We start from the raw sequence: 12,330 nt of genomic DNA, 5'->3' as shown, positions 1-12,330 counted from the left end.
AAGCAGAATAAGTTCATGTGGTTTTTTGGTTGGTTGGTTTTTACAGTGATGAGAAAGAACAGGATCAAAAAGAAAAATTGGTATTAACAGAAGACTGTGAACTTATCACAATAATTGATGTAATTCCTGGCAAATTTGAAATCACTACTCAACACATATACTTCTACGATGGCAGCATTGAAAAAGAAGATGGTAAGGAGTTCTAGAAAAATAACTTTTGTGTGGTAATTAAGTATTCAGCTTAATAAATCATGAATGAGAAGAAAGCAGTAAGACAGAATGGTAAAGTTACACTCTATCACATAAAATGAAAAATGGAAGGTCAGTCTGAGGTTAAATTTATTTATCAATATATTGAAGGAGAGTCTTTTCATTGTTTATTATTAATGTATTTTTAAAATATAAAAGATAGTGTTTGTAAATAGGATATCATGTCTGCATCTTGTACAGCAAATAACCACTAGGAAGAGAGTATGCAATGTGTTAATTATTGAAACTATCCTACCAATTTGATTTGAAATTGTCTCATTGCTATTTTTTCTCAGTAAAATTATGGGGAAAAAAAAAGAAATGCCTCACTCCAAAAAATAAATAAATAAAATATAAAAGATAGTGTTCATTTTATTATACCTTTGTATATAAGCCTGTAGGCTTCTTTCTTAATACCTTATGTGGCAATAAAAGGCTGATTAACCTGGATGTGGAGGGGCCTTCCCCAAATCCCAGCACTCTGAGAAGTTGAGGCAGGAAGATTGCTAGTTGGATTCCATTCTGGGCAATTTAGAGACTTAGCCAGAGTGAGTGAATGAGTGAGTGAATGAGTCAGTCTGTCTGTCTGTCTGTCTGTCTGTCTGTCTCTCTGTCTCTCTCTGTCTCTCTCTCTCTCTCTCTTTCTCTCTCCCCCCTTCCTCCCCCTCTCTCCCTCCCCATTTGTCTGTCTCTTTCTCTCCCTCCCACCCTTCCTCTCTCCCCCTCTTTCTCTCTGTTTTTAGTAGTGTACTGGGTATGAATGTAGGGACTTTATTCTGAACTACAATCTCCTTAATTTTTAATTATTTTGAGATATTGTCTCACTAAATTACTGAGTTGCCTGGTCTCAATTTGTAATCCTCTTGCTTCAGCCTCTCAGATTTCTGAGATTACAGATTTGTACTACCATGCCTGACTTCAAAGTAATTTTATCAAAAATTTTAAGGGCCGCCTTTAGTGTTAGAGCAGTTGCCTAGCTCAAGGTTTTTTTTTTTTTTTTTTTTTTTGCGGAACCGTGGATTGAACTCAGGCCTTTGCGCTTGCCAGGCAAGCACTTACTCTACTGAGCCATCTCTTCAGCCTACCCAGCTCAAGATTAACTCCCCAGTACAACAACAACAACAAAAGCCTGATTAAAATGCCAACATAGACCTATTTCCAAGATACAGTGTTCAGAATTATTCTCTATTCTTTTTTTTTAATATTTATTTTTATTTATTACATTTATTTATTGTGTGTGTGTGTGGCCAGCTCAGCCCACCAGGGGGCGGGTCTGGCTGGCATGTGGTGCTGGGGATCGAACCACGGTCCCTGTGCTTTGCCAAGCTTGTTTCAAGTAGGTGCTTTAGACCACTGAGCCATCTCTCCAGCCCCTATTCTCTATTCTTATAAAGAAACAGAGGGGCTGAGGAGATAGCTTAGCAGTGTAAGCAGGCTACTGCATGCCATGCCAGCCCTGGAACCCTGGATGCACTGTGCTGGCCACTGAAACTGGGCGTGGTAGAGCATGTCTGTAATCCTAGTGCTGGGGAAGCTGAGACAGGAGAATCACTGACTGTGAGCTATATAGCGAGATCCTGTATCAAATTTAAAAACAAACAAAAAACAGGAAGCAGAATGGTTGTCGAATTTTGAAATAGTTTTAAAAGAAACAGTTTAAACATCCACTAGATATGACAAATAGCTTTTATAATAGAGAATCCCTTTCACTAAGTTATAGTTTTATCAAGGCAATATTTGCTGCAAATCCTGGGTAACTATATATAATACCTCAGCCACAAGATTTCTTCTGTTTTCAGGAGTAGGCTTTGATTTCAAGTGGCCTCATTCTCAAATTCGAGAGATTCACTTACGGCGTTACAACTTAAGGAGATCAGCCCTTGAAATTTTTCATGTTGACCAGTCCAACTACTTTCTCAACTTCAAAAAAGAGGTATGCTGCCTTTCTGGAAATTCCAAAGTATTAGCTAGAGATAACTTTTCAGCTAGTGAGCACTGATGGAACTTTGAGCTATCCACTTATCAAGACAAAATCTTAAGAGGAAAATACATGCCTTGGAAACTAATCAGTACAATACATGAATTTTTAGTGAGGTATGTATTGCACTGATAGCAGGGTAATAGTTTACATTTCCTATGTATGTGCATTGATGTGTGTGTATATATGTATATGTAAACATAGTCTTATAATATTGCTATAAATAGATGCCTCACAGTTATCCACTGATGATGTAGCATGTAATACCTAAGATTATGATTGAATTTATTAAATTAGATTGGCTTCAAATTCAACAATAATAGGGCATTAGAAATTCTTAAGTAGTGTAAGTGGTTAAGCACACAGGCTCTGAAATGAGATTACCTAGGTTCAAGCACTGTCTCTGCCACTAGTTGTGTATCTGGGACCTGTTCCTCAGGATACTTGGTCTGAACCTACCTTCTCTCTCATTCACACTTTGATTCACATTCAGAAGGTCGGATGGGCTTGGGAGATAGCTAAGTGGTCTAAGTGCCTGCCTGGCAAGTGCAAGGACCCAGGTTAAATCCTTGAGCATGCTGCACAGGCCACTGGGCATAGTGGTACATGCCTATAATCCCAGCAGTGGTGAGAGTGAGACAGGAGGATCACTACAAGTCTGATTAGCAAGACCCTGTACCAAATAAATAAATAGTTTTTTTTTAAAGTTAGACAGGTTTCACACTCTGGCAGCCTTTCCTACCTTCTTAGCCTCTGCTGTTTTCTCTTACACATCTGTCCTAATCATGAGGTCCCCCACCCTCATGATTGTATCTATTCCTGACTACCTTTCAGATTCATACACCCAGCTTTTAGTATAGGAAATTGGGGATTAAATTTCCAATACATGAACTTTTAAGAAACATATTCAATCCACTGTAGAAAAATTAAAATCACTATTATCTATTTACCTGAAATGATAACTAAATCCCTAGAGACAGAAAACAAATTAGCAGAGATTAGGGAATATAAAGGAGGCTAAATTGGGGACAACATGCATTGGTAATGGATTAGTTGTGTAACTCTGAATATACTAAATTGCAACTTAAATATATACTTTAAAAGGATAACTGAAGAAAAAAAAAGGATAACTGAAGGGCTGGCAAGATAGGCAAGCACAGGGACCAGGGCTCAATCCCTGGAATACCACATGGGGGCTAGGGAGATGGCTCAGTAGAATAAGTGCTTCCCTGGCAAGCGCAAGGATCTGAGTTCAATCCCTGGTTCTGCAAAAAAACACCTGGAATACCACATGCTATGCCAGCCTCACCCCCAGGCGTGCTGAGCCAATTCTGAGACCAGGCAGGCATGGTGGCGCACACTTGTAATCCCGGCTCTGGGGAGGCTGAAAACAGGAGGATCACTGCAAGTCCAAGCTGTGTGGTAAGACCCTGTACCAAATACATTAAAAAAAAAATGACTTATATCTCACTACACCTGTTCTTGAGACCATAATCTAAATTTGTCTTGACTGATTTTAATGCTGTATTTTTTAGGTTAGAAATAAAGTATATAGCCGACTACTATCATTTAATTCTCCAAATAGTTATGGAACAAGATCACCACAGGAGTTATTTAGAGCATCAGGATTGACACAGGTAGGACAAGTCATTGTTTTGGTGCTCTTACAACAGAGGCAGTTTAAGACAGGGTCTCCTGTATATTTCAAATGTTCGCTTAAAAGTAAAACTTGCATTTTCTGATTACTTTCTTGTAATTATTACTACTGTCTTTCAATTCAAACTTTTAATGGCCAATTAAATCTTATTTTCTTCACAAACACAATACCTTCCCCTCTCCCATATCACTCCCGTTGGAATATGGGATTTTCTTTTGAAAACACACAGCCCAGCTGTGGCATGTGCCTGTAATCTCAGCACTTAGGAGGGTAAGGCAGAAGGCTTGCTGTGAGTTCAAGGACAGCCTGAGCTATATAGTAAGATCCTATATTGGGGAAAGGGAAATGAGGGAGGGACAAAAGTGGGCTGGGCATAATGGTGCATACATCTGCCTCTGAGCTACCTGAAACGCTGAGGCAAAAGGATCACTTAAACCCACAAATTTAAGACTAGCCTGGGTAACATAGCAAGACTCTGTCTCTAAAGTAATGGGAGTTTTTTCCTAAACAATAAAATCAATCATTCATGAAACAAAAGTCAACAATAAAATTGTTGACTACTGCTCTAATTTCTCTTTTCATATGCTCTCTAGAAATGGGTGAACAGAGAGATATCAAATTTTGATTATCTCATTCAAATAAATACAATGGCAGGACGAACTTACAATGACCTTGCACAATATCCTGTGGTAAGTTTTGTATTTAGTTTTATGATGTGCAAAAGTATATTTATGATGCTTACATTTCATTTTAAGTTCATTTAAAGTTTAGAGCCTGGGATATAGTACATGAATGAGTGCTTACCTAACATGTGAGGCCCAGGGCTTAATTCACAGCACCACAAAAATAAATAAATATATACCTGCCCACACACACTTCTTGCCATTATATACATTTTGTCTTCTGGTGTTTTCAAGAGGTATAATTCATGAAGAAGAATAATAAAGTTTTTCCTCTTCATTGAAAATACTCCAGTGGAATTATAGGAAAAATTAGTGTTGAACTAAGGATGAATAAATATTTAAGATATTTATGTAAAATATATACAGTATGGAAAAATACTTTTAGAGAATATTCCTTTCTTTAAGCATTTTATATTAAATATTGGGATATTAGGAATGTCTAAATTGTAAACTGTGGCTCTCCTAGTTTCCCTGGATTTTACAAGATTATACCTCAGGAGAATTGGACCTTAATAATCCCACTGTATTTCGAGATCTCTCCAAACCAATTGGGGTAGTTAATGATAAAAATGCCAAAATCATGCGAGAAAAGTAAGTGCTTTTTAACTTTTATACCATACCCATTGTCAGTTCAAATTTCTATTGAGTTTTGCTATGGCAAACCAAATGTTTCCTTTTTTTTAAAATGAACAACTGCTTTTGTTAGCCAGATTCTGATAATTGCTTCACTAAATTTTCATAAAACATTGATTATTAAAATAGCTTCAGTTCTGTTGATATTCTGTCTTCACCACACTAAAATTGATGTTTCTCAGAATTTCTTTGCACTTTGTAATAAGTATATGCTAAAGCTAATTCTGGAAAACTTTTCACCCGGTTATTGTAAACTATATAACCTAAATGTGTGTAAGTATTCATATGATGTAAAAATATTTTGAATGATTTAAAATTAATAATACTAATCTATTATTTAACAATGATATGAACAAAATATAATGAATATAATATAATGAATTGGACATAATCCCAACTACTTAGGAGGCTGAAGCCAGAAGATCATAAATTTGAGGCCACCCTGGACAATTCCGCAAGATACTGTTTAAAGGATAAAAATGAAAATGTTTAAAGCATTTGGAGGCATAGCTCAGCACTCCCTAGGTTCAATTCCATATAATTCTTTTTATTCTTTTTTGTAGGACTGCAGGTGTATCCCAGTGGTAGAACACCAAGGTTAATCTCACTATTACCACCAAAAAAACAAAACAAAACAAAAGCCCTACTCTATTAATTTATAATGTAGAATAGGCAGGTAATTATCTCTGGGAAGTAGAATTATAGTTTTAAATGTCTTTTATTTAATTGTGTTTTTTAATTTTTCCCACAGTGAGCATATGTTATTTACATAAAACAAAAATGTTAGCTGAGCATGGTGTTGTACACTTGTGAATCCTAGCACTTGGGAAGCTTGAGACCAACCTGGGTATAGCTGAGCTATACCTGAGCTACAGTATAGCTCAAGGCCAGCCTGACCCACATGACCCTGTCAAAAAAAAAAAAAGAAAAAGAAAAAGAAAAAAGCCAGAACCCAGTATTGGGAGTATTGTGTAGAAAAAGCAATTAAGGAAGGAATAAGACTTTTTCTGTATATTTATATGATGTGAAACAAACCATGCTGTTGCATGTTTGTAATCCTGGCCTTATAGGAGGCTGAGGCAGGAGGATTTGAGCTCAGCCTGGGCAATTTAGTGAGACTTATCTTAAAATGAAAAAGAGTTGGGGTGTAGCACAACATGAGCTGGCTTCAATCCCTGTTGCTTAAAAGCAAAAAATAAAAGTATAAAACATGATAATCTCCCTAGTTTGAAAATGAAGCATATAAATAAGGGATGACTTTAAAGAAAAAAAAAAAAAACTTTTTCCATCAGTGCAATACAAACCTAAGCCCCTTTATGTAATTTGCTGTTGTGGTTATAAATATTTTATTTTATTTTTTTAGATATGAAAATTTTGAAGATCCTTTGGGAACAATTGATAAGTTTCATTATGGTACTCACTATTCAAATTCTGCAGGGGTCATGCATTATCTTATCCGTGTAGAGCCATTCACCACCCTTCACATCCAGCTCCAGAGTGGAAGGTATGTTTAGGGGAAATAAGCTATTTTCTTACAGTGTGTGTTAATGTTGAAAATGGTGTGGCTTAACATCCTGTGCTATATAACAGATCCATGTTGCCATCATCATCTCAACCCCCTCGTTGTCCTTCTCCTCTGTGTCCTCTCTTGCTCATCTTCCCTCCTTCCTTCTTCTTTCTCGCTCCCTTTCCTTCTGTCTCCCTCCTTCTCTTTTCCTCCTACCTTCCTTTCTATTTCTTTCTCCCTCCTTCTCTCTCCTTTCATTCCTCCTTTAGATTTTGATTGATAAAAGCAGCCAAACTAATCTGAGACTTAATCACCAAACTCACTCAAACAAATGACTTTTTAAGAAGTTTTTTTAACCATTATTCCAGTGTACCTTTGGGGATTACTGTTTGAATACCTGTTGTTTTGAGGGGTGCTAGAGAGATAGCGCAGCAGCTGAAGCACCTGCCTGGCAAACACAAGGTCCTGAGGTTCGGTGCTGGGGTACCAAAAAAAAAAAAAAAAGGATGGGCACACCATATTTTTTTGAGGAATTCACCGGAATTCTATCTGCTTTAGAACTAAATCTAAACCATCTGTCGAGAGCCAAATATCAGCAATGCCTGTCCTAAGAAATTTATCAGAATGGAAACCAAGGGGCTGGTGGGTTAGCTCAGTTGTCTAAAGCACCTTCTTGAGCAAAATCAGTGAGGGGTAAGGGACTGCTGTTCAATCCCCAGCACCAAACATGCTCTTAAGGCAGCCTGAGCCAGTCAGAGAGAGAGAAAAAAAAGAATCCTTCTCAAGATGGAAGCCAGGTTGCGGTGCACATCTGTAATCCCAGCAGTAGCGAGACTGAGGCAGGAGGATCATTGCCAAGTTCACAACCAGCCTGGGCTACAAAGTGGACTCAAGGCCAGTCTGAACTGCATAATGAGACCTGTCCCAAAAAGACAAAGAAAGAAAGAGAGAAAGAGAAAAAGAGAGAAAGAGAAAGAGAAAGAGAAAGAGAAAGAGAAAGAGAAAGAGAAAGAGAAAGAGAAAGGAAGGAAGGAGCGAGCAATAAGGAACTCTTGAAGCAGCTGCCTAAATAGGTCTGTGATGGCTCTATGTTGATACATTAAATGAATATCTTAACTTGCATTTCACATTTTCATTTTAAATCTCTGAATCCAAACCTTCAGGTAGCCTCCTACTGATACATGTTTTGTCTGTGTTGCCTTATTTTTAAACATTACCACTTCGCCTTCCCCTATCTAGTCAAGAGCTATGTAAGCAATTGCCTGTTATTTTCTCTTTCTGTGTATCTTCTATCTCACACAGTTAGCTTGTGGCCTCTATCTTTTTTTTTTTTATTTTTAACCCCAAGACAAGGATTCACTGTATAATTTAGGCTGGCTTTGAACTCACTGTGGAGCCCAGGGTGGCCTTGAACTCACAGTGATTGTTCCACCTCAGCCTCTCCCCCTAGTGCTGAGATTACAGGAGTACATCAGCATGCCTGGCCTTCTACCCTTATTTTAAACATAGTGAGCTTTAGCTTTCAAGAGACTCTGTCCCCAAAATTACTAAATATCAGTACAGTGTTACATTTATCATGGGTACTTTTTTCCCCTATAAGATGCAATAAAGTATAACTAAGTCTTTTCCATTTTTCATGATTTTTATGATTAAATGACTCCATAGAACTTCAATTCTGTTTGTACTTTAAAGGACATTATCAGGAAAATGAGCACAATAAAAAAAACTGATAAGGGACCTTTGCAACTAAATAATAAACAGAATCCTTAATTTAAGAATGGACAAAGGATGTTAATAGACATTTCTCTACAGAAAATATATAAATGCCCAATAATTACATGCAAAGATGCATCATTAGCATTGGGAAAATTAAAATCAAAACCACTAAAGGTATGGGGTACACCTGTAATTCCAGCACTCAGGCTGAGGTAGAAAGATGTCCACAAGTTTGAGGCCAGCCTGGGATACATATTAGTTCAAAGCTAGCCTGAACCACATAGCATGACCCTGTCTTAAACAAAATAAGCAAACAGAAAAACCACCAAAAATACTAGAGGGCTGGGGATTAAGCTCTGAGATATAGCACTTGCCTCACATATGCAAGCCCCTGAGTGCAATCCTCAGCACTACCAAAAAGAGAGAGAGAGAACATTTAAAACCCAGTAAGATGACTATAATCAAAAAAGTAAGTAAGGACTGTTATTGATGAGCATGTTGAGAAATTGGAACCTGTGGTGGGAATATAAAATAGCACAATCTTTTATGGAAAAGATTCCAGAAGTTCTTGAGAAGATTAAATGTAGAATCACCCTATGACCAAAGCTTGCACATAAGTGTTTCTAGCAACATTGTTTATAATAGCCTAAAAGTAAAAACAACCTACATGTCCATCTGCCAGTACATGAATAAATAGCTGTACAGTAGTCCCTCACTGTTTCACAGTTTGACTTTCGTACACTCACTGTTTGATGAGTTTTCAAAAAATATTAAATTATTTATCACATTTTTTGCTATATTATGGGATTGTGCTATACTGTACAGTAAGTTTATGAGTTTAGGAAATGGTTAAGAACATCAGAAATGTTTTTAAAAGTGTGGGAAAGGTTTGTAAGAGTCTATAAAGCCATAGATAGATAGATAGATAGATAGAGAGAGAGAGAGACAGACAGACAGACAGACAGACAGACAGACAGACAGACAGATAGATAGATAGATAGATGGGGTGTTTGGAATGTAACCTCCACGATAAGCGAGGAACTGCTGTATACAGACATATATGGAATAGGTTCCTGATGAGCCGTGAGTAAATGAAAGTTCATGCTTTAATGTGAATGAACCCTGAAAATATTTTCCTGAGTGACATAAAGCTACACAAAAAAGGCTACATATTACATAATTTTTGTGAACTGTCCAAACACACAAAACTGTGAAGACAGAAAACTGATTAGTAGTTGCCAGCAGCTAGGATAAAGTGAGACTGGGAAGCACCTCTCATAGATACAGTGTTTTTCTTGGATCAGTGAGAATATTTTCATATTATTTGAGGTGATAATTACACAACTGGGAATATACTAAAGCCATCAATTGTCCACTTGAATGAACAAACTATGCAGTATGTTAGTTTTGTCTCAGTTAACTCAGTGCCCATGCTTGAATACAGATGCCACAACCTGTGGCCTAATCTCTGTCAGTGATTAGATTTAGTTCTGCTGAGGTGAGCTGTCCCTCAACAAAATTAGTAGGCATTAAAGAAGAGTCAAATTTATCATGAATGTCATTTATTTTCTTCTTTTATGGGTTTGCCTTGTTAGACTAAAAACCATTACTTAAATAAATATGGGAGGGCTGGTGAGATGGCTCAGTGGTCTAAAACACCTACGTAGAATAAGCTAAACTAAGCAAAGCACAGGGACCGCGGTTCAATCCCCCAGCACCACATGCCAGCCAGCCCCGCCCCCTGGTGGGCTGAGCTGGCCAAACACACATTCACACAAATAAAATAAAAATAAATATATTTTTTTAAAAAATTAAAAAAAAATAAATATGGGAAATAGAAGGATTTTATCCTTTTTATAATTAAAGAAAGAATGGTATATTTATAGCATTTCCACTTGAGCTTCTTCCAACTACCTTAGGCTTTAAGTACCTATGGTGAAACATAAAATTAATTAACTGGAAGTTAAGTAAAATTAAGCTAATAGTATATGCAAGTGAAATATAAAAGGCTTAGTTACAGGGATTTTTTTTAGTATAAAAATTTGTAAAGATAATCATGTATCAAGGGCTAAATCAGCATTCCTGTATATCCATTTATCAAATATGTTAACACCATAATGTTTAGTTACATTCAAATGCTGACTTTCAAATGCCCAAAAAAAACTCACTTTTTGTAATTTGATTCAGCAAATTTATACTTTTTTAAAAAGGTCAAGATTATATTCAGTTTACTTGAAAGTTTTCCTCTGATTTGATTTGGCTTTTAACTATTTTGGGTAAGGTGATAACTATTAAGAAAACCATGGCTCTAATCATTTGGAAACCTAAAGGAGGTTAGAAGTTTTGCTTCATGGCTTGTTGCTCTCATTCAGTGTCTTGTTTTCTTTTAATTTCCACATGCAGATTTGACTGTGCAGATCGACAGTTCCATTCCATCCCTGCTACCTGGCAAGCTCTCATGGATAATCCCTATGATGTGAAGGAACTTATTCCTGAATTCTTCTATTTCCCAGAGTTTTTGGAAAATCAAAATCGTAAGAATTAGGGGAATAAAACTTTATCTCAGCAGGTCCCGATAGAAGGGCTTGAAAAAAGTCTTTCAGGATATAATATCTTATAATTTATTTAAGGTTCATTTTGTATATGGATTACTCAGTGATAGTTCACAAGTTTTATTTTTTAGGGAAGTACTGCAGAAAAACAAGATAAGTGAGGCAGAAAATTTGTCAAAGTACAGTGTTTAATAATGAAGCAGAAAATGTTCATATACTGTTATTGAAAGCCTTTAAGTTAGATAAAGATTTAGAACAGGGGTCTATAGAACAAATTCATGGAAAAAGCCATATTTGTATATATAAATTTCACTGGAACACAGCCTACCAATTTACTTATGTACCACTTATTTTGTGGGTTTTTTTTTTTTTTTTTTTTGTGGAACTGGGGATTGAACTCAGGCCCTTGCGCTTGCCAGGGAAGCACTTATTCCACTGAGCCATCTCCCCGGCCCCTGTACCACCTATTTTGGGTGCTTTTGCAGTTTAATTGAAACTTGACTAGTTGCAACAGAGACCATATTGCTTTTATACCAGTGGGTGGTGAACTTATTGCATACATGCTTCAATGGACTGATTGTATCATCGAAAGCTCTACAAGGTTCACCATCACTGTATTATGGAAACATTTTTTAGATTCCTGATTTATAGTTTAGGAGAAAAGGCAATTAAAAACAATGGCTACATTTATTATAGCATTTGAAAACTCATATTTATGTTTCTGAATCAGAGAAGTATGGAATTAAAGTTTTTAAAAATATCCAAATATTTCTTCTGTCAGGTAGTTCTGTGTTTTTCTATGTTTTGTTATGTTATGTTTCTTGTTTTATGAGACAGTGTCACTATGTAGTCCAGGCTGGCCTTGACTAGATAGCTCAAGCTGACCTCAGACTCACAGAAGTCCTCCTGTTTCAGCTTCCTCAGTGCTGGGATTATAGGCACATACCACCATACTTGACTTCTACATTTATTTTTGACCACCTAACAGTTATCCCACACATCACACAGACAGCACATTTATTTACATACTGTTTGGGCTGGAGACATAGCTCAGAGGCATAAGCACCTACCTGGCAAGCACAAGGTCCCAAGTTCGATCCCTGGCCCAAACTGCATAGTGAGACCCTGTTTCAAAAAAAAACTTCTATGTACTGACTGTGTGGAACACCACTCAGGCAGGTATCATTTCAACAAGTTAATTCTTTTTTTTTTTTTTTTTTTCAGAACTGGGGATTGAACTCAGATCCTTGCCAGGGAAGCACAAGTGCTTATTCTACTGAGCTATTGCCCCAGCCCCTGTCAATTATTATATTGAATAAATTTGATAAAATTGTCATTTTTATATTTCCAATTCT

General features: G+C 36.8%; 1 protein-coding gene across 1 annotated transcript in view; it reads left to right on the top strand.

The window, feature by feature from the left end:
- Positions 1–12,330, top strand: part of Nbeal1 (neurobeachin like 1) — a 194,157-nt gene that overhangs the window by 143,773 nt on the left and 38,054 nt on the right. The window contains exons 35-41 of the mRNA XM_023710161.1: positions 47–192; positions 2,049–2,182; positions 3,763–3,864; positions 4,478–4,573; positions 5,034–5,158; positions 6,564–6,704; positions 10,827–10,957. Of these exons, the coding sequence (XP_023565929.1) occupies positions 47–192; positions 2,049–2,182; positions 3,763–3,864; positions 4,478–4,573; positions 5,034–5,158; positions 6,564–6,704; positions 10,827–10,957 (875 nt within the window). The remainder of the gene's footprint in view (positions 1–46; positions 193–2,048; positions 2,183–3,762; positions 3,865–4,477; positions 4,574–5,033; positions 5,159–6,563; positions 6,705–10,826; positions 10,958–12,330) is intronic.

Source organism: Octodon degus, unplaced genomic scaffold (assembly GCF_000260255.1).
Source record: "Octodon degus isolate 3935 unplaced genomic scaffold, OctDeg1.0 scaffold00016, whole genome shotgun sequence".
Classification (NCBI taxonomy): Eukaryota; Metazoa; Chordata; class Mammalia; order Rodentia; family Octodontidae; genus Octodon; species Octodon degus.
This window is presented reverse-complemented; position numbering and strand designations above follow the sequence as displayed.